The 19,767-nt window shown below is 36.7% G+C and overlaps 1 protein-coding gene across 1 annotated transcript in view; it reads left to right on the top strand.

The window, feature by feature from the left end:
* Positions 1-19,767, top strand: part of ABCA12 (ATP binding cassette subfamily A member 12) — a 216,674-nt gene that overhangs the window by 138,976 nt on the left and 57,931 nt on the right. Inside the window, exons 20-26 of the mRNA XM_030802777.1 lie at positions 3,406-3,496; positions 5,939-6,118; positions 6,656-6,971; positions 11,252-11,366; positions 18,020-18,349; positions 19,429-19,498; positions 19,587-19,721. Of these exons, the coding sequence (XP_030658637.1) occupies positions 3,406-3,496; positions 5,939-6,118; positions 6,656-6,971; positions 11,252-11,366; positions 18,020-18,349; positions 19,429-19,498; positions 19,587-19,721 (1,237 nt within the window). The remainder of the gene's footprint in view (positions 1-3,405; positions 3,497-5,938; positions 6,119-6,655; positions 6,972-11,251; positions 11,367-18,019; positions 18,350-19,428; positions 19,499-19,586; positions 19,722-19,767) is intronic.

Genomic DNA, 19,767 nt, shown 5'->3' with positions numbered 1-19,767 from the left:
CTGTCATTCAACTTAGTAGGAATTTGAATTCTTTGAGGTTTTAATTGCCTTCATTATGTGAATGGGAAGAGAGTAACTTTCCGTATTCAACAGATTAAATTGCCTCTCTTCCAGAGAGAAGGTCTGAGACAGGGTAACTGATCTATATCACTCATGTTCATAATTGGCTAACTTCACCTCTGGTACTGCAGCTCCTCTGTCTGTAATTCAGAGCAGACATCTTACAAGTTGATCTAGAGACATAACTAGTGATGTAAATCAGTTTTTCAAAAGTTTAAAATGCTATAAAAAATGCTTGTTATTGATTTCTCTCCGTTAAATTACTCTCCTTTGCTATCTTAACCAGAATTCCTAAAATACCAATAGGCTAGAGAACATTAAACTTGGGGAATTCCATGGTAGAAATTTATGACACATGTGTTAATAAATTCCAAATTCAGTTTAACATGTTATAGACAAGGTGTTCTCATTAACGTATTTATCTGAATTTACGTTTAAGGCCACTTAAGGAAGCAAAAGTTATAATTGGAAAAAGTGCTCTAGGCCAGGTGTGGTGGCTCACGTCTGTAATCTCAGCACTTTGGGAGGCTGAGGAGGGCGGATTACCTGAGGTCGGGAGTTCAAGACCAGCCTGACCAACATGGAGAAACCCCATCACTACTAAAAATACAAAATTAGCCAGACGTGGTGGCAGGCGCCTGTAATCCCAATTACTTGGGAGGCTGAGGCAGAAGAATCGCTTGAACCCGGGAGGTGGAGGTTGCAGTAAGCTGAGATTGTGCCACTGCACTCCAGCCTGGAGAACAAGAGCAAAACTCCATCTCAAAAAAAAAAAAAAAAAGGCAGGAATTTCTGAAGATGATGCAAATAATGTGGGGAAATATTCCACTCACAGAGCTATTGACAACTGAAGATGGAGCAGCAGAATTAGCCCAGTAATCAGTTGGAGAAAAGAAAATTGGCAGGAATGGTGACAACCTAGGGGCTTCAAGAGACTGGCTTGCATATCCAAGAGAGGTCCTTGGAAGATTAATGGAGCCCTAAAATATTTTTGGGAAAATAATGCCCTTTTGTATGATCATGCTTAGGAAGTTAAACTTAGAATGAAGGATGTTATACGATATGAGATGGTCAGAAAAATTATACTCCAAAGGTGCTTTTATTCAGTCTTTGTTTTGACTAACAATTAACGCATAGTTATAATTACAACCCAAATTTTATTATAAATGATTAAATAAATTTCTAAAAGAGATATTTAATATATTTAATAAACATAAACTTTTCATCAAATGTCTTCCCCACAATTTCCTATTAATTTTTGGTTCTAATTCTAAGCATGCTCATTTTAAGTGGTCTTTTCTAGTGAGTCTCAGATAACGAAGGCTACTTAGATAGTACTTCATGACAAATATATTTTCCTGAACAATACATTGCTATTTTCTCCTAAGACTTTTTTTCCAGGAGGAGAAAAAAAAGCCACATATGATTTTGTTAAGAAAAGTTTTGTCAGCTAAAGTGGTGAATTAACAGGACATGTTCTATACATAATGGTTTCAAAGTACTGTAATTTGCTGGAATCTCTGGGATTGTGTTCATAAAGGGATCATCATCTAATGGAAGGATCTTGATTCTGTCCAGAACAAAATTAATTATTTTCAATTATTGAGGAAAAACTTAATATTGTAAATATGCACAGAATTTGAAATTTTAAGCTTTTGGCACAAGAACTGGCTTTGCCACTGTGAACCCTTAGGTGAATGACTTAAAGTACGTGAACTGCAGTTTATGGATCTCTAAAATTAGTATATTGGTAATGACAGACTTGTGAAGATCACATATGTGGAAGCATTTGGTGTTTTGGTATTTTAAAATTTTTTATACATTTATGTGATACGAATGCAATTTTGCTACATGCATGGATTAGTATTGATCAAATCAGGGTTTTTAGCATATCAATCACCCAAATAATATACATTGTACCTATTATTAGATGTCATATGATTGATTGTAAAAGGAGTGATGGGAGAACTGAAATAGGGTTTAATGGATTGTCTCCAGATTGCAACTAACACAGTACTTTATTTGTTAGTAATGCTCTGATACAGATTTTCCAAGATGCAGAAGTTAATTCCTGATAAACATCTTAAAGGACTGTTATCACAGCATGCAGCTGCATGATAGCTAGCCATCAGTCTACATGCCACCAGCTGCTCTTAGAACCCTCAGTAGCTATGGATTTAGCAAACTAATTCTATCATATATGTGCTCGACTAATATGTTAATCACTCATCCCCATGACAATAAAACAAAACACACTACTAAGAAGGACATGAGAATATGTTGTACCAAACGGGGCTCTAAAAGGACAATCAAGCCTCAGTTACATAAAAACCAGGCCATGAATTTACACATATGATGAAAAAACATTTCTTTAATTGAGTTGAATTCTCTCCTTCATTTTTTCCCTTAGCCCTTATTAATTGTGTGTCCTTAGGAGAATTTACATAGCTTCTTTAGCCATAGCTTTGTCATCTATTACTTAGAGGTAATAATAGCACTTACCTCAAAGTGTTCTTGTAAATGAAGTGAGAAAGTCAAGCTAAACTCTGTAAGATGGTGCCCAGCACATGGTATTATAAGAGCTCAACAAATATTAGGTAATAGTACTCCTAGAGTGATAGAAGTTATGTCTTCTAATTTGGCAAATAGCTATAAAGGCCTTTATATTTTAAAGAATTATGTTTTTCTTTTAATTTTTCAGTCTTTCCATTGATAGAATTTAAAGTTTTATCATCAATTTATTCTTTCATATTCACATAGTTGCACTGATGACAGTACAAAAATAATATTATAATAATTGAAATGGACTATTCTGATGTGATGAGGCATTCTTACCTACTTCACGGAAAGGTTACCTGAGACTGGAAAAGATACTTGCTAAAAGCTTCAGACTAGGAAGTAGTAGAACTTAAATATAAATTAGTTGTGATGTCAAATTCCATGGAGACATCATGATTTTTAAGAGTTTTGTTTCAAGTGAACAGAGTTCAACCATGAATCACAACATTGTGTATAGTATACATTAAAAAGGAATAATATAGCTATGAGGAAAAATTCTGTTAAATTGAATATAAATTTCTAATGTTGATAATTGTAGTCACATCTGGCCACTGTGCATGCTGACCAATTTGTATCTATAGACAAGCAACAGCCCAGCCTGTCAAGTCATTACCAGCCCCCAATCTTCTCTTTTCTTCTCAAGGATTTCTCTGTGAGCCATTGCGAGACAGTGCATTGATAATGCCCAGTTGTGGTTACTGCACTTCACTGTGGTGGTTATTAGAGAGACAATGTCAAACATGATTTTTCTTGTATTGAAACTGATTTTTAATTATTATTTGTTAGAATACTCTAAGGAACCCTTTTGTGCAAGTTTTTGTAAAGTTCTCCGTGGGACTTGATGCTGTTGAACTATTGAAACAGATAGATGAACTCGGTAAGTCCAAATTCACAAAGCTTTTATTCATGAGTCACGTCAGAAATATAAACAACATTGTTCCATATGATAACATTTTCCCCCTTTTCTTCTGTACTTAGTGTCTAGCTAGTTACTCAAAGAAAAATGAGACCCTGGATATATCCCCCCTATCTTCTTCCCAGTTAGTTGTACAATTACAAGCAGTCATGATTATTTGGATGCCCAGTGTCTGTAGTTAGTTTCAATAATTACAATGTAGGCCAGGCGTGATGGCTCACGCCTATAATCCCAGCACTTTGGGAGGCAGACACGGGCAGATCACTTGAATTCAGGAGTCCGAGACCAGCCTGGCCAACATGGTGAAGCCCTATCTCTACTAAAAATACAAAAATTAGCTGGGCGTGGTGGTGCACGCCTGTCATCCCAGCAGGAGAATTGCTTGAACCTGGGGGGCGGAGGTTGCAGTGAGCCAAGATCATGCCACTGCACTTCAGCCTGGGTGACAGGAGTAAAACCCTGACTCAAAAAAAAAAATTATTATTATTATTATAATGCAATATAAATACAGTTTTTTTTCTTCAGTCATAGGTAGGTTGTTAGAAGTAAGGGATCACTTTATTTTAGTGACTCGACGAAAGGCAAGTCCTTAAGGATGAGGGAAAATGAAATTATTTATTTCTGGCTACATTTAACATTTTTATCTCCACTGGCCTCAGTATCACTTGACTAATCCAGAATGTAATTGGAAGAGATATAGAGTTAGCAAAAGCAAGAAAGACGCAATGGGGAGACTCAAAAGAAAATAAACTGAAATCAGTATTCAAGGTTGGGTCCTCCTCACCTGGTCATTTAAAAGGAAGAGGCTGCAGAAGATCAAAGGAAGCTGTCTAAACTTATGCATTCCCTGCGCCACATCCCTACCTTCAACCTAAGGGATGCAAGACATCTAATTCAGGCTGTGTCTGATTCACTGTTGCTATGCAACCATGGGTATGAGAAATGGATTGAGAGCATTAGAATTTGGCAGTAGCAGAGCAAACGCCCCTCCCCCTCCCTGGCACTGCTGGGACTTAAATGATTTAGGTTCTAAACCAGTGGGGAAGAATTATGCCTATATTTGTATTGTATATGATTGTACACATATTACGATAGTCAACCCAGCTTGATTAAATAAAGGTACTAGTGGATTTATTCTCTAAAAGTATCATTTGGGCAAGGAACTATTTGATTAACACATCAGGGCTAAACTGCAAAGTTCTTAGATAAATTTTGTCATTTCTAACTTCTGAACTAGGAAGTGAGGCTAAGAATTTAAAATAAGATTAAAATGAACGTAGCACTGAGACTCTTATGTTTGTATAATTACATATGTAACTTAGTATTGAAGAGGTTATATAGTTTGAATTTGGGGGACTCTGACCCCTTGAAGTATTTTTATGATCCTGTCTACCAGAATTTCTAAATAATTCCTTGGTGTTGTGTTGATTTCCAGTGGCCGCTGGAGGCCACTGTTCAACCACAATTTACCCCTCCCCCACCAACATCTACATCAAGTAAAACATTTCACTTTAAATTCTAATGAGAAATGCATTTAAGAAGTTGTCTTCTGTGAGAAATTTAGTCCTATTTTGGACGATGGAAGAGACATGTCTGGGTTCTGTGAGGAGGGATTTATGATATTCACAGCCTTCTCAGTATTCATGATGATCAAGTCAGTAAAAATTTAATTGGCCAAATGATTTGTTAACTTGCAATTTCATATTTACCCTTTGTTCCGGTTGATTTCCTCATAAAGAATCATAAAATTGAAGAGAAATTAAGTCCCCTTTATTCCAGAGTAATTACCCAAAATAAAATCTGATCATTTTGTCAGATTAATACAGATATCAAAAGTAGTAACTCACATAAGATTTTAAGTCAAACAGTATTAGAAACTCACAACTATGTGGCATATATTTTCAGGTATCTTAAATGTTTCTATATCACAGCTTATGTAATAATACAGTTTATTTATCCTATGCACTCTACATAGACTTTCCTTTGTTTCAGTTTGTGCATTCACATTCTGTGTACAAAGCAGGCATTTCTGTTTAGTTTATTCTAAACTCGCATCTCTGGTTTATAGTTCTTGTTCTAACTACATGTACATAGATTTTAAAAAATTTATTCATCTTAGTTCTTTGTTAATTAAATTGTAACAAAATATACTTTTAAATTATCTTGTATCTTTCTTAGAACCTAGGTTTACTGTATTTGTAACTAGCTTGGCTCCTCAATGAATATTTGCATAACGACCCATTTTCTTTGGTGTAGAATACTAGATATTTTTAGACTAAATTCTGCAGCCTTTTGTTATCTATAATCTAGTTTAGTGTTTACAAAAAATCAGTATTTCATCTAATTACGACCAGAATCAAGACCATAATATTTTTTTTTGTCTCTTTTGCTTTGGCTCTTTAGACATTCTAAGACTGAAATTAGAGAACAACATTGACATCATTGATCAGCTTAACACACTATCTTCCCTGACAGTAAATATTTCCTCTTGTGTATTATATGACCGTATTCAGGCAGCAAAAACTATAGACGAAATGGAGAGAGAGGCTAAAAGGCTCTACAAAAGCAATGAACTCTTTGGAAGTAAGTGCTGTTCTATTAGGGTTTGAGCATCTCTTTGTGCTAAAATTGGCCAAATTCTTTCCTCGTGTCTTTCATCCAGAACTCAGAAAACTAGGGTGGGGGTCATTAGGTCCTCTGATGTCCTTAGAAAAGAGAACCTTTCATGTAGGCAACCAACTATAATCTCTAAGTATGTCTAATTTTGTTGGTGTACTTCAAATTAAGATTGAAAAGGATTACATAGTTACAGAGTGAAGTTGAGTCCATCCTCATAATCAGTCATTATTTATCTAAAAGTGTTTTTATATTAATAAGTGGCTTAGAATGGTGCATTTGATCTGTCTACTTAATTGGTGATTATATTCTTAAACTCCAGCTTTGAATTTCTGAGGTTGACACCTCCAATTAACCATGTGTTCTGTAAATTAAGAACCTGAACCTACTGTCACATTACTAACTCAATTAACTGTTTGGCTGTCCCCTCTGTGTACTCTCCAAACAATGAATAATGTCAACCATAAAATAACCTTTCTGCTGTTGTTGCCATTTTATTTTTAGGTGTTATTTTTAAGCTTCCTTCCAACAGAAGCTGGCACAGAGGCTATGACTCTGAAAATGTCTTTCTTCCTCCTGTCATAAAATATACCATCCGCATGAGTCTCAAGACCGCACAGACCACAAGAAGCCTAAGAACCAAGATTTGGGCCCCAGGGCCACACAATTCTCCATCACACAACCAGATCTATGGCAGGGCTTTTATTTATTTACAGGATAGTATTGAAAGAGCAATCATTGAATTGCAAACTGGAAGGAACTCCCAGGAAATAGCAGTCCAGGTTCAAGCAATTCCTTATCCCTGCTTCATGAAAGACAAGTAAGTGTGTGCACTTTCAGCCTTTTTAATGATCAACAACTTTTCTGAGAACTCACTTCAGTCCATTCATTCAGATGTATTAGATGAAAGGAACAACATTCACCAAACTTTTGTAATATGCTTGTTTTGAGAAAGGGTTCACACTGAAGTGGCATAGCTTCATCATAACTGCTCATCAATACCAAAATGATGGTAAAGTGTTTGCCAAATGATCTGTAAAAACCCTTAGCTCTCCAAAAATTCTGGCCCTAAAATTGGAATAATTGGACTTCAGACCTGAGTACATTGCTGCATGATTTTGATGTTCCCCACTGTCCACTGGGCTTACCTCCCTCTAGGCAAATGAAAGGGATGAACAAGACGATCTTAAAATCCCTTCCAACTCCCAAATTGGATTTTAAAAAATCTGAGCACATGATCAATTTTAAGAAAACAAATTGATAAAAGAAATCTTGAACACATTTTGATCAACTATTTGAGATAAATATTGTGCTACCTGAAACTTTCATGTACTATCAGTTCATTTGCTAGGAATCCTCTATCTCTAAAATGGTTTTTCTAGATGAATAAAAAAGTAACAATAATGCTTTTAGACATTTAGACAATTCAATTTGAATGTTCGAGAAATCTGCCAGTTGGGTAGCACTGAATGCTTCCTTCACTCTGTAGATGGTTAAAAAATAAGCGGATTATGTTTTTCAAGCTCACCTTCCTATATAAAAGCTTGAGGCTGAATATTACTTTAAAGGAATTGAACGTGCTACGCAACCCAGTTATTGCAGTTTATATACAATTCAGATGGTATTGGCTTTTTCTTTTCTCTTCTTTTTTCTTTCTTTCAATGCTTCTGTCTCCCTTGGCTACCTCAACAGTTATAAATGAGATGAGGTAATGTAACCCAGTGTAGCAGTAGCATGAGGAAGCAGGTAAGGAGTCCATCAAGTGGACTTTCAAGGTTAGCTGGCTGTTGTGGAGGCTGCTGTGGATGGGACTTTGCTGCCTGAACTATGTGTGAACTGCAATGGCTTGCACAAATTATAAAGATCTATGGGGTCAATTAAAATTCTTATCTAGTTACCTGCTCATTTGTTCCCCTTATAAATTTTGGTACCTAGGATGGTGGGTACCTGGGTGTTTCTTTAAAGAACAAGAATAAGTACAGTCTGTATTCTTTATGGGAATATGTTCATTATGCTTACACACATATACATTGTTGCATATAAAGTGATTTCACATAAATTATTTCATTTGTTTCACCCAACAACCTCATAAGGTAAGTAGGAGCAGGAATTATTGTCCATACTTTCCAGATGAAAAAACTGAAATCCAGAAAGGCTAATTAACTTGCCCAAGATAATGTAAATGGTACTACACTAGTCCTCCTCTTTGTAAGACCAACATTTCTGCTTTATACTAGACCAAATCTAAAATACACTATCACTTGGAAGAAACATTACAGGGGATTTGTTGTTAATGAATGAAGGCCTTTGCCTAGTTCTAGATCCAGAAATCACTTCAAGGCTGTACCTGAACCAAAACAAAATTCATTCAAGAAGGATTCTTTAAATGCCTACCCCATGCCATACAGTTTACTAGGAAACAACAACAAAAAAAATGGAATATGGCCTCAACTCCCACTGCACCCTCACCAAAAAACACCTCATCTCTCTGATAATGACACACTTCTGCATGCTAAAGTGATACTGAATGATAGTGATCTCATGCTTCATTAATATTTACATTTTTCTTGGGGTACTTGGAGGTAATTTTTTAGCCTTGTAGATTAAAAAAGGAAATGGCCACAAAAGCCAAAATTGACAAGTGGGATCTAATTAAACTAAAGAGCTTCTGCACAGCAAAAGAAACTACCATCAGAGTGAACAGGCAACCTACAGAATGGGAGAAAATTTTTGCAACCTACTCATCTGACAAAGGGCTAATATCCAGAATCTACAATGAACTCAAACAAATTTACAAGAAAAAAACAAACAACCCCATCAAAAAGTGGGCAAAGGACATGAACAGACACTTCTCAAAAGAAGACATTTATGCAGCCAAAAAACACATGAAGAAATGCTCATCATCACTGGCCATCAGAGAAATGCAAATCAAAACCACAGTGAGATACCATCTCACACCAGTTAGAATGCTGATCATTAACAAGTCAGGAAACAACAGGTGCTGGAGAGGATGTGGAGAAATAGGAACACTTTTACACCGTTGGTGGGACTGTAAACTAGTTCAACCATTGTGGAAGTCAGTGTGGCGATTCCTCAGGGATCTAGAACTAGAAATACCATTTGACCCAGCCATCCCATTACTGGGTATATACCCAAAGGACTATAAATCATGCTGCTATAAAGACACATGCACACGTATGTTTATTGTGGCACTATTCAAATAGCAAAGAGTTGGAACCAACCCAAATGTCCAACAACGATAGACTGGATTAAGAAAATGTGGCACATATACACCATGGAATACTATGCAGCCATAAAAAATGATGAGTTCATGTCCTTTGTAGGGACATGGATGAAACTGGAAAACATCATTCTCAGTAAACTATCGCAAGGACAAAAAACCAAACACTGCATGTTCTCACTCATAGGTGGGAACTGAACAATGAGAACTCACGGACACAGGAAGGGGAACATCACACTCCGGGGACTGTTGTGGGGTTGGGGGAGGGGGAGGGACAGCATTAGGAGATATACCTAATGCTAAATGACGAGTTAATGGGTGCAGGAAATCAACATGGCACATGGATACATATGTAACAAACCTGCACATTGTGCACATGTACCCTAAAACCTAAAGTATAATAAAAAAAAAAAAAAAGGAAATGGCCTTGGGACCTTTCTCCAAGTGAAAGCTTGAGCAGAGCCCAACATATAAACAGAGCAACTTAGAATCTCTCATCAACATCTACTGCCTTTGCCTCAGCCCAAATAAGGGCATCAATTGTCAGAACCATGGCTCCTAAGGTGTGGTTCCTGGACCAGCAGCATCAGTATCACCTGGGAAGTTGTTTAAAAAGCAAATAGATGGCCCCACCCAGATATAATAAATCAGAGGCTGGGGCCCAGAAACTTGTGTTTTAGTAATCTCTTTGGGTGCTTTGAGAACCACTCCAATTTAACTTTCAGGCTTCATGAGCAGGACATTGAGGAATACATCTGGGCTTGAGGATGTCTTCCAGTGATTCTCTAGTTTAGCACATCATCAAAATAGACATTTCTATACCATGTATAAAGCATCTTCCAGAGCATTATTTTGAAGAATCCAAGTTCTCTGTCTGCATTTTAAATCAAATGCTTTGGGCCGGGCACAGTGACTCATGCCTGTAATCCCAGCACTTTGGGAGGCCGAGGCAGGTGGATCACTTGAGGCCAGGAATTCGAGACCAGCCTGGCCAACATGGTGAAACCCCATCTCTACTAAAAAACAAACAAACAAACAAAAACAAATGAATGGTTTAGATTTTATTTCATTTTTAGAAATTTAGTTTCATAATAACCATGATCTTCCTAAGAGTAGCTATACATACAGTAATTTTGGAAGATATAGCTTTTAGTTAGGTAAACCAATCATCGTCTCATTTTAAATCTGCCTTTTAGATAAGAATTTAGTTTAGACATAAAGGTTTTGAGCCTTGCAATTATATCTATATAGTAATTATTTTCCCAGACAGGACATATTCAAACACAATTTAAACAATATGGCAATTTTTTATTTTTTTATTTTTTTTTATTTTGAGATGGAGTCTTGCTCTGTCGCCCAGGCTGGAGTGCAGTGGCGCAATCTCGGCTCACTGCAAGCTCCGCCTCCCGGGTTCACGCCATTCTCCTGCCTCAGCCTCTCCGAGTAGTTGGGACTACAGGCGCCCGCCACCACGCCTGGCTAATTTTTTGTATTTTTTAGTAGAGACGGGGTTTCACCGTGGTCTCGATCTCCTGACCTCGTGATCCGCCCGCCTCGGCCTCCCAAAGTGCTGGGATTACAAGCGTGAGCCACTGCGCCCGGCCACAATATGGCAATTTTATGTAATAATCCAGAGATTTTTTTTTCTTACTCTTGAAACATTACACTAAAAAAATCACAGACCTAAGGTTAAATCAGCTTCACGCTTCATAAATAATGGGGTAATACTGATATTTTCAATTTCAAAACACGATCATAACTTCAATGTAAGAGAGAGTGAGTTCTTTATATATTATAATCTCTGCAAGTATGGCATTCATTTTGGTCACTGAATTTTTCTTTTTTTGTTTGTTTTACAGCTTCCTAACCAGTGTCTCTTATTCTCTTCCAATTGTGCTTATGGTTGCCTGGGTTGTATTTATAGCCGCCTTTGTAAAAAAGCTTGTCTATGAGAAAGACCTCCGGCTTCATGAGGTATGTTGAAAATCACTTCTTGTTATGAATAAGTCCTGTTCATAGAACAATTACTATGATTTTCATCATGCCTTTATAAACTCAAAAAGCCTAACTTATCCCTTGTGAATTAAACAGAAGGAAAAACCTCTTACAAATCACAAAAGCAGCTGATAAGGCAATATTTTATTTTCTCAAAAAGTGACATAAAAGTCACTTAATAAGTGCTTTTGAGAAACAAAATCTGAATAAAATATGAGTACAATGATAATTCTTAGAGTAATTTTTTGCCCAAGAAATTACCTATAGGACTTAGGATCTGACAGAGGAAGTTTAAATAACAACAACAACAACTGTTCAGGCAGAGAGATTGTTGTCATGGTAACTAAAATAACCCAAATGTAGATCTAGATAGAGCTATAAACATAGACATAGACATATGGCTTATTTCGGCTCTCACAAAGAAAATTCTCTTTCCAGTATACCTTGTCTCCTTCGATTACCTTCTCCATTTCCCACTGACTCCTGACTTATAGAAACTAAGAATTTCATGTTATGCTACTGATTGGGTTAATAACCATATCACAGTGGAAGACAGAACCAGGAGTGTGATGCATGACCTCTTTCTGGGCACGTTCTTCATCATTAACCCCAAATCCAAAACATCTTACTTCTTTTTAGAATTTATGATAAAGCATTATGTGATTTTTAGATTGTATTTGAGTAGAAATTATTTTATGTACTTATCCCATAATGAGTCCCTTCTTATACTCACTCATGGAGTGGAAACAAAGGTGGAACATTTCAAAACTGGGGCACAATAATTATTGCAAGGCCTGGCTGAATTCTGAAATAATGAGGTTAGAGGAACCTGTTCATCCACTTGTCCTTTTCAGACTTACCTTGCCAAAGCTTTTAGACAATTGATCATTTCTCCCTATAAGATACAAGTTGCTGCTACATGTTTCTGTTAGTTCAGCATCAGGCTTTCAGGGTTGTCCCAGTATTTGAACCTACATTTTTTACCTCTTCTATTTGAATTTTGGTTGATCCACACAGCTGCATTTTTATATTTCAGTTATAATTTGGTAAACTTCTCATCAACTAGTTTGAGTCCTGTTGTATTCAGGACTGTATGCAATGGTTTCCTAATTCCAATTTAGAAAGTTGAATCCATGCCTTCAACCATAATTATGATTGCAAGCCCCTACCCTCTACTTATCTTTCAGGTTCCCAGTATTCAGAAGCAAATTATCACAGAGTAAAGAAAATCTTTGACACAGAAACTGTGACAGAAACAGAGTCCATTTCTACTTCAAAATTAATACCTACCTTTAAAATATTACTTTTGATAGAAACAGTAAATAGAAGCATGTATGCATACAGTATATGTACAAATGTATATGCATATAATAAAACTGTGTGTATATAATACACACACATTGTATTATTTTGTGTTCGAAGATGATGCTCTCTGAATGCATCTATGTATGTCACCAAAAAATATCAAAGCATAACGAAAAGTCATTTCTCAACTGAAAATGCAAAAGACTTGTTGTTAGCTACGAACCAGTTTCTTTTTGGTAGCTCTGTGTCTCCATTTGGCCTGCATCTACCTTTGAAATTTAACCACTTTGTCTTGGGGTCACAGTCACATGGTGGAAGATCACTGAACTTGGAATCAGAATATCAGGTTTTGTGTTCCATTTCTGCCAGCCATATACACTCGGGCTCAATCTCTTAAACCCTCTGAGTCTGATCATCTAGACTTCATTCAACATTTATTTCCAGAATGTAGCTCTCTCTCTCTGCCAGAACAGAGGAGCTCAATTATTCATATTATATCAATTCTAAGACATTGACTTTCCCCCTTTTTTTAAGGCCTCTGAAATTGGGATACATTTGATAGGGTGTCACGATTTATTTGGCAGTAATCTTTCTTTCTTGATGGCATGTAAAATAATGGCACATCCTCAATGGTGTCCTAAATTCAAAGAAATACGGTGTGTTTGTGAAATGAATTGATGGAGGTGAGCGTGGAAGGAGTGGGATGTCCCTAGTGCCTCCTGCTCAGCCTCGCTCCACTGCCCACAGTTCTCATCGAAACTCCTCCTTTTTAAAGATGTAAGGTTCAGCTCAGAAAGTGAGAAGTGACTTGCTGAAGACCTTGGAGCTAGTTAATGGTAGATCTGGCAGTAGAACTGAAGTATTTTGACTTGCAACCCATCCTCTTCCAGATCATAGCTACCTTCACCCTTAGAATCTTACTTTAGTAACATAGACTTCTAAGGACATTTGCAGGTGATGATAGATAATCTCGTAAGTTACCAGAAACTCAAAGTCACTTTTTAATACTATCTTTTTATATTCTGATAAAAGTCTAATGCTGCCCAAGTCCTACTTCTTTCTCATTCAAATTAAACCAAAAAGGTAAATAAAATCAATATTCTCCCCTTTTCCTTCTGTAATTATTCTCAATCCTGGCAAGAAAATCAAGTTAATTGCTATCTCAATGAAGCCACTTATCTTTGACTTTGTTATAGTATGATTCCATGAATCCCTTTCCCTTGTTAAATAAATTAGCACAAATCCAATAAGTTTATTTATTAAAGTAAGCCCATAGTATAAAAAAAGTACTTTAAAAATGCCTTTCGATTGGGTTTTGTTCTGCACTTCGCTTTTAAAAATTAAAATACTGAAGCTATAAAAATCTGATTTGATAACACATACAGAAGAGTATATTTTTTTCTCATTATTTTCATGGTTTATGAGTTCAATTCATCTGTTTGATCCAATGTAAGTCATGTATGGGACTTTCAGTGCTTATATTTTGTTGGAGACAATTTTGGAGTCATTCTCTCAGTTCAGACAGGTAGCCTAAAATATACGTGGGCCGCAGAGATGTTACCAAGAATTATACAAAGATTTTTTAGTCTCCTAGTGCTTCACATTAAACAATTTTTTTGTGCTTTCCTGACATACACTAATCCACCCCACCAGTGGGAATTTGAAATGTTTCCAGTAATGGTCACAACATCCTTTATATCATAATAAAAAATATGTAAATGTCTATTGTTAATAGAATTATAGAAATTGAGGTAGAAAATGTTATTATTCCTTATGAGTTAGTACTTGACATTCCTGCAGAATTGAATGAAGACATTGCTATCAAGTAAATGTATGAGTATTTCTGATTTCCTTTCTTGACAGTATTTACGTCAACCCCTGTGCCTAAGCTTCTCATGAATGTGGCAACACATTTATCCAAACTCTTCTAGAATCTCTTTCTTATTCTCTGCTATAAACTGGGCAGACTTTGGCCACTAGGCAGAGGGGTTTTCTTTGAGCAAGAGGTTATCAGATATTGATGAATTGCTCTGGCAGGCTTGGGAGGCTTGAGAAAAGTGACTCTCTGATTACAAAGCTGGCACCTGACATCTGTCACTTTGAGGAGGAACTAATGGCATCCAAGAAAGCACAGCCAGCCGCTCTCGATGGGCCCCCTTCCATCAGCAAGTTTGGTCTTGTTGATTACAACAAAGTTGGCAGTGAATCTGGATAATTTATGGATGACTTATATGCTCTCACTGCTCTTTCTCTTTATGAATAGCAGCTGTTTTCCTCGTGGCATAAAATCCTGAAGTTTAACACTGAAGTTTCATGCTAGAATGTTAAATAGTGAATGCTTTTGGAAGCACCTAACTCACCCTGTTTCCGGGAAAAGCAAAATGATCAGTCTCTAACTTTTACAAATTCCTGGGACTGGAATCTGATCTTGAGTCTCAAAAATTTCAAAATTACAGTGATTAAACACCTTTAGTCCTGGTATTCAAGCCTGCCAAATTATCTTTTAACAAGTGCATGAATGAAGAACATTCTCAATATATAAGTGATTTCTAGAAAGCTGTCAATTGTCAGGGAAGAAAAACATGTTTATACACATGACATCAGCTTTATTTTGTGGCCTTGATATGGTCTAGATATTTTATAAACCACCTTGTGAAATATATTGACATTGTCTCCTACTTACATACGTTACCACTGGGGGGAAATATGTTTGTATAGGCTGCATAAAACTGTGGTAAATATCAGCTTGGGAAGTAGTAATATAGGTTCCATAACTCCCCACTTAATTATATTCAAATAGGCATAAAAATCTGAAAATACAAATAGTAGGAAAGGGAAATAAAAAGGACTAACATATCATATTGGAACAGGTGAATATCTCTGAAATAGTCGCCAAACATGACACAGTAATTTTTTCAAATGGGGTAGGGTACACGCAAAGAATTGCTGGAATAAGATATCTGAGGTCTTTTTCACACCAAAATGTAATTTTGTTTTCAATGATAGCATGTGTAGCAATTGGGGAAACTTTCCATAGTGACCTTTGCTTCATGCTACTTTGACCCATATTTTCCATTCCCAGGGAAGCATAGGTTGAGTCTTTACTACAAATGGTGACAGGGCCTTGGAGGAGAAAAACATTAGGGAGAGAAGAAGGTGAGAAAGAGGGTAAAGTTAAGAGGGAAAGTCACAGGGTCTTTCTTAGTGGTGATTAGCTTAAAGCCCACAGCTTAGGCTGTTGGCAGCCAGGTAGCTGTTTCCCTGGTAACAACTGGAGCAGCAGAGTTGTCGAAATGTGATGTTACAAAAGCAGAAAGTAAAATTCAGTATTTTGCTTGTAGAGTGAAAGATTCAGTGCATTCGCTTTTTTTTTTTTTTTCCTGGAAAAGTTAAGTTTAAGGGGGTGGGGCATTGACTATCCTTGATTTTGAAAAAAAGAAAAAATTGGGTTATAAAGCTGTTAGTGGAGATTTATTTATTTATTTATTTTTGAGACAGAGTTTCACTCTTGTCTATCAGGCTGGACCTGCAGTGCAATGGCATGATCTCGGTTCACTGAAACCTCCACCTCCCTGGGTTCAAGCTATTCTCCTGTCTCAGCCTCCTGAGTAGCTGAGATTACAGGCGCCCACCACCACGCCCGGCTAATTTTTGTATTTTTAGTAGAGATGGGGTTTTGCCATGTTGGCCTGGCTGGTGTGGAACTCCTGACCTCAGGTGATCCGCTTGCCTCGGCCTCCCCAACAGCTGGGATTACAGGTGTGAGTCACTGCATCCGGCCAGTTAGTGGAGATTTCTTGTTCCTTTTTTTTTTGAAAAAAAAAAAAAAAAAAAAAAAAAGGGGGGGGGGATACTAGGTTCCTAGGCTTAACATTAATCATGAATTTTTGTTTGTTTTTTTGATTTTTTTTTTTTTTTTTTGAGACAGAGTCTTGCTCTGTCGCCCAGGCTGGAGTGCAGCGGCGCGATCTCGGCTCACTGCAAGCTCCGCCTCCCAGGTTCACGCCATTCTCCTGCCTCAGCCTCCTGAGTAGCTGGGGCTACAGGGGCCTGCCACCACACCCGGCTAATTTTTCTGTATTTTAAGTAGAAATGGGGTTTCACTGTGTTAGCCAGGATGGTCTCTGTCTCCTGACCTCGTGATCCGCCCGTCTTGGCCTCCCCAAGTGCTGGGATTACAGGCGTGAGCCACCGTGATCCGCCCTCATTAATCATGAATTGTTAAAACTAGAAACCAAGATATCCAGGTTCCCGCAAAGTACATGTCACAAAATTCAACCAAACCAAGGTCCAGGGGACTTTAAATCTTTTTATTTGTATTATTTTATTATACTTTAAGTTCTGGGATACATGTGCACAGCGTGTAGGTTTGTCACATAGGTATACACGTGCCATGGTGGTTCGCTGCACTCATCAACTTGTCATCTACATTAAGTATTTCTCCTAATGCTATCCCTGCCCTTCCCCGCATCCCCTGACAGGCCCCGGTGTGTGATGTTCCCAGGGGACTTTAAATCTTTCAGAATCCTTTTGAGTTAATGCACAAATAGATTGTGCTGGTTTATTTTTCTACCTTGTGGAATGCCTTGTTCTCTGGGGATATCACTGAGGTATCAGAGAATATCAATTGAGAGAGAGGTATAGAGGATCTCAGATACATGAGTTTATTATGAATGTAAAAATGGCTTTTTGGAAAACAAGGATGACAAATATTGACCTAGACTGACAGTAAGCGTTAAGGATTGGAAGGCTATAGCTAAAGGCAGAAGGTCTCCCTTAAGTTTCTGTGTTTTAAATTCTTAGGAATCAGGTATACTGTTTCTCTGAGGAACATAAATACTGATTGTGTTGTTCATTAGTGTTTAGTAAAAAAAAAATTATGGATTTTTATGAGCTCAGTCTCCACATTGAACTAGTAGTTAAGCTATGGCTTTTTTGCCAGTTTGAAATGCTCATGCCTGCACAAATGTCAAAATCATGTAAAATTCTACAGGGGATACCATAAATTTGATAATCTATTCTAAATTAGTTTAATCTAGAGATGTCAGCTGGATAACAATTACAAAGTGGAACTGTAATTAAACCCTCACAATCCAAATTGTTTATTATATTGTGCCATTCTGTGAACAAATAATCTAAGATGTTCTGGTGTATATAGGCATATTTCACATAGCAAGCATGGATAAATTCTTGATTTATGTAAATTATTAAAATGCCTAGTTCCATATATAGAGAGGCTATCATGACATTTTGACATAATACAGGGAATAATTTTTATTTGGAAGAATATCAGCATAACAAGCGCCTCACATTTTTTCTTCTTACAGTACATGAAGATGATGGGTGTGAACTCCTGCAGCCATTTTTTTGCCTGGCTTATAGAGAGTGTTGGATTCTTACTGGTTACCATCGTGATCCTCATCATTATACTCAAGTTTGGCAATATTCTTCCTAAAACAAATGGGTTCATTCTGTTCCTGTATTTTTCGGACTACAGCTTCTCGGTTATTGCCATGAGCTATCTTATCAGTGTCTTCTTCAACAACACCAACATTGCAGCTCTGATCGGAAGCCTCATCTACATCATTGCCTTCTTTCCATTTATTGTTCTGGTTACAGTGGAGAATGAGTTGAGCTATGTATTGAAAGTGTTCATGGTAAGTCAACCATTGGAATGGCAGAGGGGGAAATTACCCATTTTTGTTTGTTTGTTTATTTTTGGATTCTCAAACTGAAAGTTCACTTATCTAAATTTGAAATTCAGTGAAAGTAAAGTAAGCTTAATGTCCTAATGATAGCTTTTCCTACATCATTGTATACCATACAAGACAATGAAAAGCTTACAAAACCATGATATGTGATACTGTTAAGAAATAGTTCCTAAAGAAAGAACAGTTAAAATGTCATACATCATGTTTTAGAGGTCTTCAAGAATTCTGACTTCTCTCTGGATCAATTCCTGAAACATCTTGGAGCCTCTAGTATTGGAATTATTCTCATATGTGAACAATTTTCATGGTTCTCATGACATATAATATAGGTTAAAGGTGTAAAGACAAATGCACCGATAGCATATAATCAACCTTAAATTCTCTCCTGCCTTTTCAATTCAGAAACACTAAATTAATTTAAGAATTTTAATTAAAACATTAAGATTACTGACAAATTTAGAAAGCAGAAGCAAATTTCATCATATTAAAACTTTGCTATTTATGGAAATAAAAAGTAATGAATAACTTTATCTAGCATTGACAACTTTGGGTTTAAACAATATTTAAATTTCTAATTTGTTGCAATTATCAGTATTCAATCAACTGATATTTTAGTATATTTTTATTCATAGTACTTCTATTACCTGAAATAAATGTATGGAGTGAAAATGCCTTCTGGCCCTTAATGTTTTTGATAAATTTTAGTCTTAATACTGAATTACTCCATAATTACCTATTTTATTACTTGCTGAGCAACATTTAATGAGTTCAAATGTATATTTTGAATTTTTAACGAATGGTTTTCAAGTTGTAATTTTCCTGTTTCTGTTTTCTGCTATTCTCTCTGCTCTTCCTTCACAGTTGTAGCATGGTTGGTAAGGGACTGATGTATTTTTAAATATGCTTAGAGAATGAGCATCAATTTTATCTATACAAATGTCCAAAGTTTTAAGTATTTTAGGATACCTGTGGGTGAAATACATGAAATCTACAAGAACTATCATTGCCGTTTGCTTTCTTCACAGAGCCTGCTGTCCCCAACAGCATTCAGCTATGCAAGCCAATACATTGCAAGATATGAAGAACAGGGCATTGGTAGGACCCCTTTCTTTAAAACTGGATTTTATCTTTCACAACTGTGCTGTGTGTCACAGAAGAATAAACACTTGTGTTCACTTTGTAGGTCTTCAGTGGGAAAATATGTACAGCTCCCCGGTTCAGGATGACACCACCTCATTTGGCTGGCTGTGCTGTCTAATCCTAGCTGACTCTTTCATTTATTTCCTTATTGCTTGGTATGTCAGGAATGTCTTCCCAGGTATGAATGTGCTTCCTACAGATACATGCTTTTTAAGGTTGACTTC

The sequence above is a fragment of the Nomascus leucogenys genome, chromosome 22a, assembly GCF_006542625.1.
Source record: "Nomascus leucogenys isolate Asia chromosome 22a, Asia_NLE_v1, whole genome shotgun sequence".
Lineage (NCBI taxonomy): Eukaryota > Metazoa > Chordata > Mammalia > Primates > Hylobatidae > Nomascus > Nomascus leucogenys.
Note: the sequence above shows the minus strand (reverse complement) of the source record. Positions and strands in the feature narration are given on the sequence as shown.